This window comes from Myotis myotis, unplaced genomic scaffold (genome assembly GCF_014108235.1).
Source record: "Myotis myotis isolate mMyoMyo1 unplaced genomic scaffold, mMyoMyo1.p scaffold_m19_p_2, whole genome shotgun sequence".
NCBI classification, from domain to species: Eukaryota; Metazoa; Chordata; class Mammalia; order Chiroptera; family Vespertilionidae; genus Myotis; species Myotis myotis.
Window position 1 is genome coordinate 163,752,795 of NW_023416324.1, and position 14,144 is coordinate 163,766,938.

Sequence of the window (14,144 nt, forward strand, 5' to 3'; positions counted from 1 at the left end):
AAAAGTTTACAAAATATCTTAATTAGATAGAATGAATCAAGTGGTTCATAGATATTATTTGTATGTATGTAAATGCATAACAAAAAGTCTAAAGTTTACATTTATATTCAACTATAGTAATATTTTAAAAATTAAATAAAGAATAAACAAATATAAAAGCTCTGGAAATAATTTTTTAGAGGAGGAAAAAAAGTAAAGATTGCAAACATAAACATTAACAGTAGTTACATATAGAACAGAATGGGAGAGAGGAAAAAATTCTAGGTTCTCATCCTGACTTTGCCACTAAACAAGGCATTCTGCTATTCAGTTATTATAAAACTAGAGGGCCGGTGCACAAAATTCGTGTACTGGGGGGGGCGGTTCCCTCAGCCCAGCCTGCGCCCTCTCACAGCTCGGGACCCCTCGCTCCTTACCGCTCACCTGCTCACTGCTCCTTACCACTCGGCTCGCTCCTCCTTAGCACTGCCTTGGAGGCAGGAGAGGCTCCCACCACCGCCGCTGTGCTCACCAGCCATGAGCCCAGCTTCTGGCTGAGTGGCGCTCCCCCATGGGAGTGCACTGATCACCAGGGGGCAGCTCCTGCGTTGTGCATCTGCCCCCTGGTGGTCAGTACACATCATAGTGACCGGTTGTTCTGGTCGTTCCACTGTAATGGTCACTGTAGAGGTCCAGTGCATGAAATTCGTGCACGGAGATGGGGGGTTCCCTCAGCCTGGCCTTCACCCTTTCCAATCCAGGACCCCTTGAGGGAGTCCAACTGCTGGTTTAGGCCCAACCCCGCAGCAATCTGGACTGCTGGCTCCTAACCACTCATCTGCCTTCCTGATAGCCCCTAACCACTCTGCATGCCTGCCTGATAGCCCCAACCCCTCTGCCTGCCTGATGCCCCTAACTGCTCCCCTGCCTGCCTGATTCCCCTAATTGCTCTCCCCTGCCGGCCTGATCCCCCTAACTGTTTTCCCCTGCCAGCCTGGTCACCCTTACTACTCTCTCTTGCCAGCCTGATGGCCCCTAACTGCTCTCCCCTGCTGGCCTGCTCCCCCTAACTGCTCTCCCCTGCCAGCCTGATCACCCCTAACCGCCTCTGCCTCAGCCCCACCACCATGGCTTTGTCTGGAAGACATCCAGTCTACCCAATCTAATTAGCATATTACCCTTTATTAATATAGATAAGGAGGTGGGAGTATTGCTGGTGAGCACATTGTAGGTACAGTTATAGTTAAACATGCTCTTTTTCTAGACTCTGCTATCAGCTGTGTAGTTAATAGCTTCTGTTTGTTTTCCTCAAAAGTAGTTACCAGTTCCTGACCTTTGCCTGTTTGGTAACCTTTTCTTCTTTGACCTTTTTCAACTTTATTAAAATCTTTAGGGCAGAATTAATTTTTTCACTGAATTTATAGGAGTGACATTGCTTAATAAAATTATATAGGTTTCAGGGGTACAATTCTATAATACATAATCTGTACATTGTATTGTTTGTTACCATCCCAAGTCAAGTCTCTTTCCATCACCATTTATTCCCCCCCTTATTCTCTTCTACCTCTCCCCACCCCCCCTTTTTCTCTGGTTAGAATTAATTATTTAGAATAAAAGACCTCCTGATAATTTGTCCTCTGCTTGTGGGAAGTTAAAGTGAAAAAGTGAGAGTATGTAACATCATCAAAATATTTGTAAACCCATCCTAGTGGCTTTATTAATACAGTCTTAAAAAACAAGTGGGTGAGTAGTCAAATGTAATTAATTAACTTATCTGCCCTGGCCGGTTCAATTCCCAGTTAAGGACATGTGCCTGGGTTACAGGCTCGGTCCCTGGTAGGGGACATGCAGGAAGCAGCCAGTCGATGCTATGCTTTCACATCAATCCTCTTCCTCTCCCTCTCCCTCTCTTATGTCATCTAAAGTGAATCTTTAGAAAAAACCATCCATGGACACCATTAACTTTAGATGTTTTGTTTTGTTTTGTTTTATAGCTGACTTTGGTTTCTGTGCCCAGATCACCCCTGAGCAGAGCAAGCGAAGTACCATGGTTGGCACACCATACTGGATGGCACCGGAGGTGGTTACACGGAAAGCTTATGGCCCTAAGGTGGACATATGGTCTTTGGGTATCATGGCTATTGAAATGGTAGAAGGAGAGCCTCCATACCTCAATGAAAATCCCTTGAGGGTAAGACAAACACCAGCCTTATTTTAAGAAAAATACTTTTATTTAAAACATTTAGGTAGTACCTGCTTGTTCCAGGCACTGGCCAAGAATTTAGGATGCAAAGTTGATAAAACCTAGTTGTTTCCTTCACTCGGCATCTAAAAAATCATTTGCTTCTGAGTTGAGTTGAATGTGTTAGGTAAAGAGTTTGTAGATTTTTAGTAAGTTGAATGCTTTAATTTTGTGTATAAGTAAGAATTTCCTCACTTTTCTACAGAGTTAAGAGTCCCTAGACATACCCTTCAGGTTATCAACTTTGAACCTTGGCCTCTGGTACCCCTAGGTACAGAGAAGAGGAAAGCAAGATCACATCTGTGAGAAAGCTGTGTAGATGGCAATATTAAAGCCTGTATTCAAACAAAAGAGTGAGGGCCCTGAGATACAGATGAGGTCAGTAGACTTTAAACAAATATTCAGCAGCTGAGGGTGGAGAGTTTCGGGGTTCCTTCCTTCCTACCTCCCTCCCTCCCTGCCTGCCTGCCTTTCTTTTTTTTCTTCTATTTCTACTTTTAAATCACCATGTATGGCTCAATATCATAGCACTTCACACCTACAAGAATGACTATAATAAAAAAGTTGAAGAATAATAAGTGTTGGTGAGAATGTGGAGAAATTGGAACCCTTATACTTTGCTAGTGGAAAGGTAAATGGTGCATGTAGCTCTTTGAAAAAGTTCCTCTAAAAGTTAACATTGAGTAACATATAACCCAGCAATTCTAGTGCTGTGTATATTCCCAAGAGAATTAAAAGCTTACATCCACTCAAAAACTTGTACACAAATGTTGATAGCAGCATTCTTATGAGCCAAAAGGTAGAAACAGCCCAAATGTCTACCACCTGATGAATGAATAAATAAAAATTGTATATGCATATAATGGAATATATTTTAGTCATAATAAAGGAATGAAATATAGATACATAAACATTGAACCTTGAAAGCATTATGCTACATGAAAGAAATCGAACACAAAGATCATATATTGTATGATTCCATTTACATTCGATTCTTATTCATGGTGGTTAGATTCTACAAGCCGCAAACACTGAATAATGAAAGCGAAACCATTGCTTCTAGGGAAAATACAGGGTTAGGTTCCTAAAGCCTCAGGTCACAACATTTTGATATACAGCTAATCAACTGATTAATATACAGCCTTGCCTTTATGTGTGTTTCTGTTTAAAGACACTCTATTTAACAATTGTTGATTGAATAACATTGAACTCATGGCCAACAGCACTATAACTCATGCCTGAATGAAGATTATCAAAGATGTATATTCTCCACAAGGCACATCACAGCCTTCTTGCACTTAGGTATACTAGACAGCTCTTCAGCACTGTGCTTCTCACCTCTGCACATACCCATTAATGATCACAAAAGCACTGAGAGTATTGATTTTGGAGTTGCAAATAAACTTGAGTAAGTGAATTTGCATGTGTGGAATCTGCACATAATGGGGATTGACTGCATACATTTTATAGATTTCTGTAGAGACAAGAAATTAGTGGTTTCTGGGGACTGAGGAAAGGAGGGGAGAAACCTTTGCAGAGACAAGGTTTGAGATTTGTGAAAAATCTCCATTGAGCATTCAACAGAGATTGGCACACCTGTATGAGTACTCTGCCCAGGACCGGGGATATAGCCATCTGCTAAGATTAGAGAGGATGGTGCCCAATGCTCTCATAGGGCTGGGAATAGTGCCTGCTTCTGTCAGCAATAGTAAACCTTGTAAGAGTAAACCTTATATTTCACAGGATGTTGAGTAGAAGACTCAACAGTCTTGCCTCAGTGATAGGAAATAATTACCCTAGACCCGTGGTGGGCAAACTGCGGCTCGCGAGCCACATGCGGCTCTTTGGCCCGTTGAGTGTGGCTCTTCCTAAGCCTTAGGAGTACCCTAATTAATAACAGTGTACCTACTACCTATATAGTTTAAGTTTAAAAAATGTGGCTCTCAAAAGAAATTTCAATCGTTGTACTGTTGATATTTGGCTCTGTTGACTAATGAGTTTGCCGACCACGGCCCTAAACTATATGCTGCTGTAGTCTAACAAATCTTATTCTAAAACAAGATCCAAAGGGATCTGTTCCAAAGTAACTGTGTCCCAAGACAAAGCTCAAGAATATTTATGAGTCCAGAGCATAGGAGAAGAACCAAGATGGCGGCATAGGTTAACGCCGGAGTTTGCTGCTTTGAACAACTACTTCAAAAGTGAAACCAAAAAACGGAAGGGACATCACCCAGAACCACAGGAACGCCGGCTGAGTGGAAGTCCTACAACTAGGAGGAAAGAGAAACGCATACGGACACTCAGAGGAGGCGCAGTGCTGAAGTCAAATTCTGAGGTGCGGAGCGGGCTGGCAGCGGAGGGCGCGGTTGGCGTTTTCAATCGGGAGGGAGTCGCAGACTCTGAGCTCCAGATACAGGCGAGTCTTTAGGGACCCAGACTCAAACGGGAGAAGCGGGACTGTCTGGCTTCAGTCAGAGCGAGTGCAGCTTTCTCTCTGAGCTTTGCAGCGGGTGCTGGGTCTCAGAGAGGCAGAGCCCCTGGGGACAGGACTGAGAGCCGCCATAACTGCTCTCTCCGGCCCACCCTGTTGATCCTGTTCAACCCGCCCCGCCCAAGCCCTGCACACAGGCATTTGCCGGATAGCCTCAGGCAAAGGCTAGATTAGCACCTCCCTAGAGGACAGAAGTTCTCTCACTGCTGACACAGCTGATTCTCATAGCCACTTGGCCTGGAGGTCAAACCCTCCCTGGAATTAGCTACAACAATCAAGATTTAACTATAAGACTGCGAACAAAGACCACTAGGGGGTGCACCAAGGAAGCATAACAAAATTCGGAGACAAAGAAACAGGACAAAATTGTCAATGGAAGATATAGAGTTCAGAACCACACTTTTAAGGTCTCTCAAGAACTGTTTAGAAGCCGCCGATAAACTTAATGAGATCTACAAGAAAACTAATGAGACCCTCGATGCTATGTTGGGGAACCAACTAGAAATTAAGCATACACGGACTGAAATAACGAATATTATACAGACTCCCGACAGCAGACCAGAGGAGCGCAAGAATCAAGTCAATGATTTGAAATGCGAGGAAGCAAAAAACACCCAACCGGAGGGGCGGAATGAAAAAAGAATCCAAAAATGCGAGGATAGTGTAAGGAGCCTCTGGGACAGCTTCAAGCGTACCAACATCAGAATTATAGGGGTGCCAGAAGATGAGAGAGAGCAAGATATTGGAAACCTACTTGAAAAAATAATGACAGAAAACTTCCCCCACCTGGTGAAAGAAATGGACTTACAGGTCCAAGAAGCGCGGAGAACCCCAAACAAAAGGAATCCAAAGAGGACCACACCAAGACACATCATAATTAAAATGCCAAGAGCAAAAGATAAAGAGAGAATCCTAAAAACAGCAAGAGAAAGAAACTCAGTTACCTACAAGGGAATACCCATACGACTGTCAGCTGATTTCTCAACAGAAACTTTGCAGGCCAGAAGGGAGTGGCAAGAAATATTCAAAGTGATGAACACCAACAACCTACAACCAAGATTACTTTATCCAGCAAAGCTATCATTCAGAATTGAAGGTCAGATAAAGAGCTTCACAGATAAGGAAAAGCTAAAGGAGTTCATCACCACCAAACCAGGATTACATGAAATGCTGAAAGGTATCCTTTAAGAAGAGGAAGAGGAAGAAAAAGGTAAAGATACAAATTATGAACAACAAATATGCATCTATCAACAAGTGAATCTTAAGAATCAAGTGAATATATAATCTGATGAACAGAATGAACTGTTGATTATAATAGAATCAGGGACATAGAAAGGGAATGGACTGACTATTCCTGGGGGGGAAAGGGGTGTGGGAGATGCAGGAAGAGACTGGACAAAAATCGTGCACCTATGGATGAGGACAGTGGGTGGGGAGTGAGGGCGGAGGGTGGGGCGGGAACTGGGAGGAGGGGAGTTATGGGGGGAAAAAAAAGAGGAACAAATGTAATAATCTGAACAATAAAGATTTAATTAAAAAAAATAAAAATAAAAAATAAAATAAAATAAAATAATTCAGCATAAAAAAAAAAAAAAAAGAATATTTATGAGTCCAGATATATCTGGCACCCAAATACCCAGTCAAAGTTTACCAGACAGGCAAAAGAGCAGGAAAATTATAACCCATATGAGGAGAAAAACTGACCCAGAACTGATACAGACAAAAGAATTGGCACAAAAGGGCATTAAAACAATCTTTATAACTGCATTCCAGATGTTAAGTGCAGACATTTGGAAGGTACTTTTTAAATTTATTGATTTTTTTTTTTTGAGAGAGCAATTTGTTGTCCACTTATTTATGCATTCATTGGTTGATTCTTGTATGTGCTCTGACTGGGGATCAAACGTTGGCAAATTGGAACAGTGCTCTACTGAGTTACCCAGCGTGGACTTGGAAGTACATTTTTAAAAAAAATTAAACTTACAGATACAAACTACAGTGTTTGAGATTGGATCAATGGCAGATTATACATTGTAGAGAAGTGATTGATAGTAATAGAAACTATCCAAGGGAAACATAGGGATAGAAATGAATTTATTTATTTATTTATTTATTTATGTATGTATGTATTTATTTTGGAAGAAATCCTAATTGTTTTATTGCTTAAAGTATTACAAAGAGTATTACATATGTCTCCTTTTTTTCCCGCCCTTGACAATCCCCCGGCCTCCCCTACCCTCCAGTGTCTTATGTCCATTGGTCATGCTTATATGCATGCATACAGTCCTTTGGTTGGTCTCTTACCCCCCCCTCTTCCTGCCCCCCAACCCTCCCCAGCCTTCTCGCTGCAGTTTGACAGTCTGTTCGAGGCTGCTCTGCCTCTGTATCTATTTTTGTTCATAAATTTATAATGGTCTTTATTATCCATAAATGAGTGAGATCATGTGGTATTTTCCCATCATTGATTGGCTTATTTCACTTAGCATAATGCTCTCCAGTTCCATCCATGCTGTTGCAAATGGTAAGAATTCCTTCTTTTTTACAGCAGCATAGTATTTCATTGTGTAGATGTATCACAATTTTCTAATCCATTCATCTACTGATGAGCACTTAGGCTGTTTCCAGATCTCAGCTATGGTGAATTGCGCTGCTATGAACATAGGGGTGCATATATCCTTTCTGATTGGTGTTTCTGTTTTCTTGGGATATATTCCTAGAAGTGGGATCACAGGGTCAAATGGGAGTTCCATTTTTAGTTTTTTGAGGAAATGCCATACTATCTTCCACAGTGGCTGCACCAGTCTACATTCCCACTAGCAGTGCACGAGTGTTCCTTTTTCTCTGCATCCTCTCCAGCACTTGTCGTTTGTTGATTTGTTGATGATAGCCATTCTGACAGGTGTGCGATGGTACCTCATTGTTGTTTTGATTTGCATCTCTCGGCTGATTAGTGACTTGGAGCATGATTTCATATGTCTCTTGGCTTTCTGAATGTCCTCTTTTGAAAAGTGTCTATTTAGGTCCTTTGCCCATTTTTTGATTGGATTGTTTATCTTCCTTTTGTTAAGTTGTATGAGTTCCCTATAAATGTTGGAGATTAAGCCCTTATCAGTGATAACATTGGCAAATATGTTCTCCCATGCAGTGGGCTTTCTTGTTGTTTTGTTGATGGTTTCTTTTGCTGTGCAGAAACTTTTTATTTTGATGTAGTCCCATTTGTTTATTTTCTCTTTAGTTTCCAATGCCCTAGGAGCTGTATCGGTGAAGAAATTGCTTCGGCATATGTCTGAGATTTTGTTGCCTTTGGATTCTTCTAGTATTTCTATGGTTTCCCGTCGTACATTTAAGTCCTTCATCCATTTTGAGTTTATTTTTGTGTATGGCGTAAGTTGGTGGTCTAGTTTCATTTTTGCATGTATCTGTCCAATTTTCCCAACACCATTTATTGAAGAGACTATCTTGACTCCATTGTATGTTCTTGCCTCCTTTGTCAAATATTAATTGAGCATATTGGTTCGGATCGATTTCTGGGCTCTCTATTCTATTCCATTGATCTATATGTCTGTTCTTGTGCCAGTACCAGGCAGTTTTGAGAACAGTGGCTTTGTAATACAACTTGATATCTGGTATTGAGATCCCACCTACTTTGTTCTTTCTCAGGATCGCTGCAACTATTTGGGGTCTTTTTTTATTCCAGATGAATTTTTGGAGAGTTTGTTCTAGGTCTGTGAAATATGCCGTTGGTATTTTAATGGGAAGTGCGTTGAATTTATAGATTGCTTCGGGTAGTATGGACATTTTAATGATGTTGATTCTACCAATCCAAGAACATGGTATGTCCTTCCATCTGTTTATGTCTCCCTCTATCTCTTTTTTCAACGTCCTGTAGTTTTCTGAGTAGAGGTCTTTTACCTCTTTAGTTAAGTTTATTCCTAGGTATCTTAATTTTTTTGGTGCGATGGTAAATGGGATTGTTTTTTTAGTCTCTCTTTCTGTAAGTTCACTATTGGTGTATAGAAATGCTATAAATTCCTTGGCATTAATTTTGTATCCTGCTACATTGCCAAATTCATTTATTAAGTCTAATAGTTTTTTGATGGAGTCTTTAGGGTTTTTTATGTATAATATCATGTCATCTGCAAATAAGGACAGTTTTACTTCTTCTTTTCCAATTTGGATGCCTTTTACTTCTTCTTCTTGTCTAATTGCAATGGCTAATACTTCCAGTACTATGTCGAACAGGAGTGGTGAGAGGGGGCATCCCTGTCTTGTTCCAGTTCTTAGGGGAAATGGTGTTAGTTTTTGTCCATTGAGTATGATGTTGGTTGTGGGTTTGTCATATATGGCTTTTATTATGTTAAGGTATGACCCTTCTATTCCCACCTTGCTGAGAGTTTTTATCAAAAATGGGTGTTGGATTTTGTCAAATGCTTTTTCTGCATCAATTAATATGACTGTGGTTTTTTTCTTTCAATTTGTTTATGTGATGTATCACGTTTATTGATTTGCGGATATTGTACCATCCTTGCATCCCTGGGATAAATCCTACTTGGTCATGGTGTATGATCTTTCTGATGTACTGCTGGATTCAATTTGCTAAGATTTTGTTGAGGATTTTGGCATCTGTGTTCATGAGGGATATTGGCCTGTAATTCTCTTTCATTGTGTTGTCTTTACCTGGTTTTGGTATTAGGGTGATGCTGGCTTCATAGAATGAGCTTGGAAGTGTTCCTTCCTCTTGAATTTTTTGTAGTAGTCTGAGGAGGGTAGGTTTTAGTTCTTCCTTGAATGTTTGGTAAAACTCCCCTGTGAAGCCATCCGGTCCTGGGCTTTTGTTTGCTCGAAGCTTTTTGATGACTGCTTCAATTTCTTCCATAGTTATTGGCCTATTGAGATTTTTAGGTTCTTCCTGATTGAGCTTTGGAATGTTGTATTTTCCTAGGCATATGTCTATTTCCTCCAGGTTGTCCAGTTTGTTGGAGTAGAGTTGTCAATAGTATTTTTTAACAATCATTTGTATTTCTGTGGGGTCTGTTGTTGTTTTGCCTCTATCATTTCTGATTTTGTTTATTTGGGTCCTCTCTCTTTGCTTCTTAGTGAGCCTGGCTAGAGGTTCATCAATCTTGTTTATCCTTTCAAAGAACCAGCTCTTGGTTTCATTGATTTTATGTATTGTTTTTTTTGGTCTCTATGTCATTTATTTCTGCTCTAATCTTTATCATCTCCTTCCTTCTGCTCACTCTGGGCTTTTCTTGTTGCTCTCTTTCTAGTTCTTTGAGATGTAGAGTTAGATGATTTACTACCATTTTTTCTTGTTTTTTGAGATAGGCCTGTAGAGCTATAAACTTCCCTCTTGGGACTGCTTTCATTGTGTCCCATAGGTTTTGGATTGTTGTTTTTTCATTGTCATTAGTTTCCAGGATGTTTTTAATTTCTTCTTTGATCTCATTGGTAACCCAATCAATATTTAATACCATGCTATTCAGCTTCCAAGTGTTTGAGTATTTTGGGTTGTTTTTATTGTAGTTTATTTCTAATATTATGCCACTGTGGTCTGAGAAGATGCTTGGTATGATTTCAATCTTCTTGAATTTGGGGAGACTTTGTTTGTGACCCAATATGTGGTCTATTTTTGAATATGTCCCATGAGCCCTTGAGTAGAATGTATATTCCGTGGCTTTCGGGTGAAGTGTTCTGAAGATGTCAATTAAGTCCATCTGATCTAGTGAGTCATTTAGGATTGCTATTTCTTTGCTGATTTTTTGTCTGGAGGATTTATCCAGTGATGTCAGGGGTGTATTAAAGTCCCCTACTATGATTGTATTGTCAGTCTCTCCCTTAATATCTTCCAGGATTTTTTTTTATGTATTTGGGTGCTCCTGCATTGGGTGCATATATGTTTATCAGGGTTATATCCTCTCGTTGTATTGATCCCTTTAGTATTATGAAGTGGCCTTCCTTATCTCTTGTTATGGCTTTCACTTTGCGGTCTATTTTGTCCGATATAAGTATTGCTATCCCAGCTTTTTTTTTCATTTCCATTTGCCTGAGGGCAGGTGCCATCAGAACACTGTGCACTTGCCCCATTCTGTTCCAGGAGTGTAAATTCACAGAGAAATATGAATAGATAACAACAGAAAATGGTATTGGAACTGTGGGAATCAGCATTTTTGCACAGGAAGCTTTGGGAGATGTTTACTGTATTCTGCCTGAAATTGGGACAGAATTGAACAAACAAGATGAGTTTGGTGCTTTGAAAAGTTGCAGAAAATCCAGGACTTGTCAACAGATCTTGTTATGAAGACGGTTGGCTGATCAAGATGACACTGACTAATCCTTCAGAACTAGATGGACTAGTGAGTGAAAAAGCATATGAGAAGTACATAAAATCTAAGGAGTGAAAATGGAACCTCCTAAACAAAGTAGATGAAACAACTTAATCTGGCATAGTTGTTTTAAATTAGTGGTTGATAGAAGATTTAAAATAGCAACTTTTAGTAATACCAATGGAAAAAGAAACTACAACAATGCTATTGGAAGAAAATTCCCCTTAACTTTCTAATGATTGCAGATAAACACAATATGCATAGTTTTCACAACATCCTATGATTTTTAGACTAGACTATGGTTATGATATTCAGAATTTCTGAAATTATAAAAAGTATGTAATTCAAGGATAACATTGTTATATTAGGCCTTACATAATATTGTAACTTACTTATATCTGTCTCTGGATTTGGTTCAAAATTATTAATCTTTCCATTGGAAATAATTAGCAGTGGAGAAAAGTTTTTGTTGTTAGTGTCAGATGATGAATAATATCTAAATTTTGCAATATACTGTGTTTGCTGGTGCTATTTTTATACAGTGAAGTGGCAATCTTGAAGGAAAACAAAGAAAGTTTAACAATAAAACATTCAACTTCTTGACCTGGCCAGTTTTGCTCAGTGGTTACAGCATCAGCCTGAGGATGAAAGAGTTGCAGGTTCAATCCCCAGCCCGGATCCAGGCATGAGTGGGAAGCAACCAATTGATATGTCTTTCTCACATTGATGTTTCTCTCTCTCTCCAACTCCCCCCTCTCTTCCATTCTCTAAAAATCAATGGAAAAAATATCCTCACTCGGGGATAAAAAATAATAATGAAACATTCAACTTTTTTAAAAAATAAATAAATAATTGATATTGAGTTAAAGAATAAAGCCATACTGATGGGAGCATCTCAGAGAGGCACAGGAGCCAAACTGAAATAGCTCTAGTGGCCAAGGTGCAAAAATTTGAACAAAGTAGTATGGGATTATAACCCAAAATGTAATATGTATGAGCCCATGCTGATAGAAATAAAGTGATTAAATAAATAAACAAGGCAGAAGAGACAGCTCCCATGCAGAAGAATTCCAAATATTTACAGAGATGTTCTACCCCGAAGGAAGTGAGGCGTAACCCACTTCTTAAGTGTAGGCGGCACGTAGTGACTTCCTTCCAAAGAGCACAGTATGGAAAGGGGAGAAAAACGTAACTTTACAGGAGAGAAACCTGACAAACACTACCTCAGCCAGGTGACGAGGGGAACACAAACAGTCCTCAGTCCTGTTGATAGTATGTACCTTTAATATTGATGCAATGAAAATGCACTCTTAACTCTGTTATCTTCTCTCCCAAACCCATAATCTCTAACCATGAGAAAAACATCAAATCCAAGGACAGCCTACACTATAATACCTGATCAGTACTCCTTCAAACTGTCAGCGTCATCCAAAGGAAAGGAAAGTCTGAGAAATTGTCACAGCCAGGAGGACCCTACAAAAAAGTGACAAGAACAGAAATAGGAGAGTGGAAGAGTGAATGAAACCTAGTGTGAATGCTGGAAGCACTAGGGGCCCCATAAGTGATGCCAGTCAGCAGGAATATATCCTTTTCTTCCACCATATTTAGCTGCATAGGTACAGGCAAAGGGTAGGCAGAATTTTAACTGTATTTAGCCACTGAGTGCTATAAAGTGCACAAGGGTCAAAAAAGTGATTATGTGGAAAGAATGATGGACACTGGAAGATCAGAAGGATTTATTCGGGTCCAGTGGAGTCTAAAGTTCACTGGCGTGAGGGTAATAAGAGTGAAAAGATAGGAGGTAGAGTGCAATGGAGATTTAAGAGTTGCAGTTATTGATATTCCTAAGATAACCATGGGTGTGTGTGGCTGGCGTAGGCTAAAGGACAAGAGCATCAGAAAAGAGACCAGGTGATTGTAACCAGCATCTTTATAGCTATTGGAATTGTCGTGAATTATGAATAATGTTAGACTTGATAACAGCGTTTTATAGATGTTTGAAGCAAAGAATGTTAGAAGTTTGAAAACCCTGGAGTTATAGAGGAGGGTGATAGCGGCCTCAAAAAGAGGCTATAAGGAGCCAAAAGAACACTCCATCCTCGGGGCAAAGGTGTGGGAGAGGAAAAGCTACCACTAGAGAATGCTGCGAATAAGGCAGATTCCTCATAGGAGAGCCAGGCCTCAATAAGTTAAGGAATATGTTTGAGGAGGGGATAGGAAGTGGGTATGAAAATAATTAAGGCTAGAAAGAAGGTGCAGAGGCACATTGGTGTTAGAATGAAGAGGCTGAGGGAATGATTGGGAGTCATGGGTTGCTTATAATCACTAACGTAAATGAAGATAGAGTGTAATAAGGTTTATCCCAAAGTAGAGAAGGTTAAGTGTTTGGTTAAGTACTTATTTTTATAGAGTTCCCTATTAATCCCTTCCAGTGGAAGAGTTGAAGCTCACAACAGTCATATGACCTTAACTTGAAATTGCTATCTCAAGGATAATTTCTTACAATGAAAATGTTTTAAAAAAATATTTTTATTGAGTTCAGAGAGGATGGGAGGGAAGGAGAGAGAGAGAGAGAGAGAGAGAGAGAGAGAGAGAGAGAGAGAGAGAGAGAGAGAGAGAGAGAAAGAAGGAGAGAAAGAGAAACATTAATGATGAGAGAATCATTGATTGGCTGTCTCCTGCATGTCCCCCATTGGGGAACAAGCCTACAACCCGGGCAAGTGTCCTGATTGAGAATCAAACCGTGATCTCCTGGTTCATGGGTCAACGCTCAACCACTGAGCCATGCCACCAGTCAGGCACAATGAAATTTTTTAGTGAAAGTTTTGGGGGAAATGTCATGTAAAGAGAAATGATCTTAAGTAACAGGGAAATGAGCACATTCGTATACTGATGGTACATGTGTCAGTTGGTATCCTTTTTTGATGGCAGAAACTTTAAATGAGGCTATATGTTCACTTTTTTATACAGTGTATTTATACATTATCAACATCCCTCACCAAGCTTACATTTTTTAACTATTTCTGTTTTTATTTTATTTATTATTATTATTATTATTATTTAATAGATTTTAGAGAGAAGACGGGAGAGAGAGAGAGAAACATTG

At 39.8% G+C, this 14,144-nt stretch overlaps 1 protein-coding gene across 1 annotated transcript in view; it reads left to right on the forward strand.

The window, feature by feature from the left end:
* PAK2 (p21 (RAC1) activated kinase 2) overlaps positions 1-14,144 on the forward strand; it is a 111,129-nt gene that overhangs the window by 90,668 nt on the left and 6,317 nt on the right. The window contains exon 13 of the mRNA XM_036347415.1: positions 1,974-2,170. Within this exon, the coding sequence (XP_036203308.1) occupies positions 1,974-2,170 (197 nt within the window). The remainder of the gene's footprint in view (positions 1-1,973; positions 2,171-14,144) is intronic.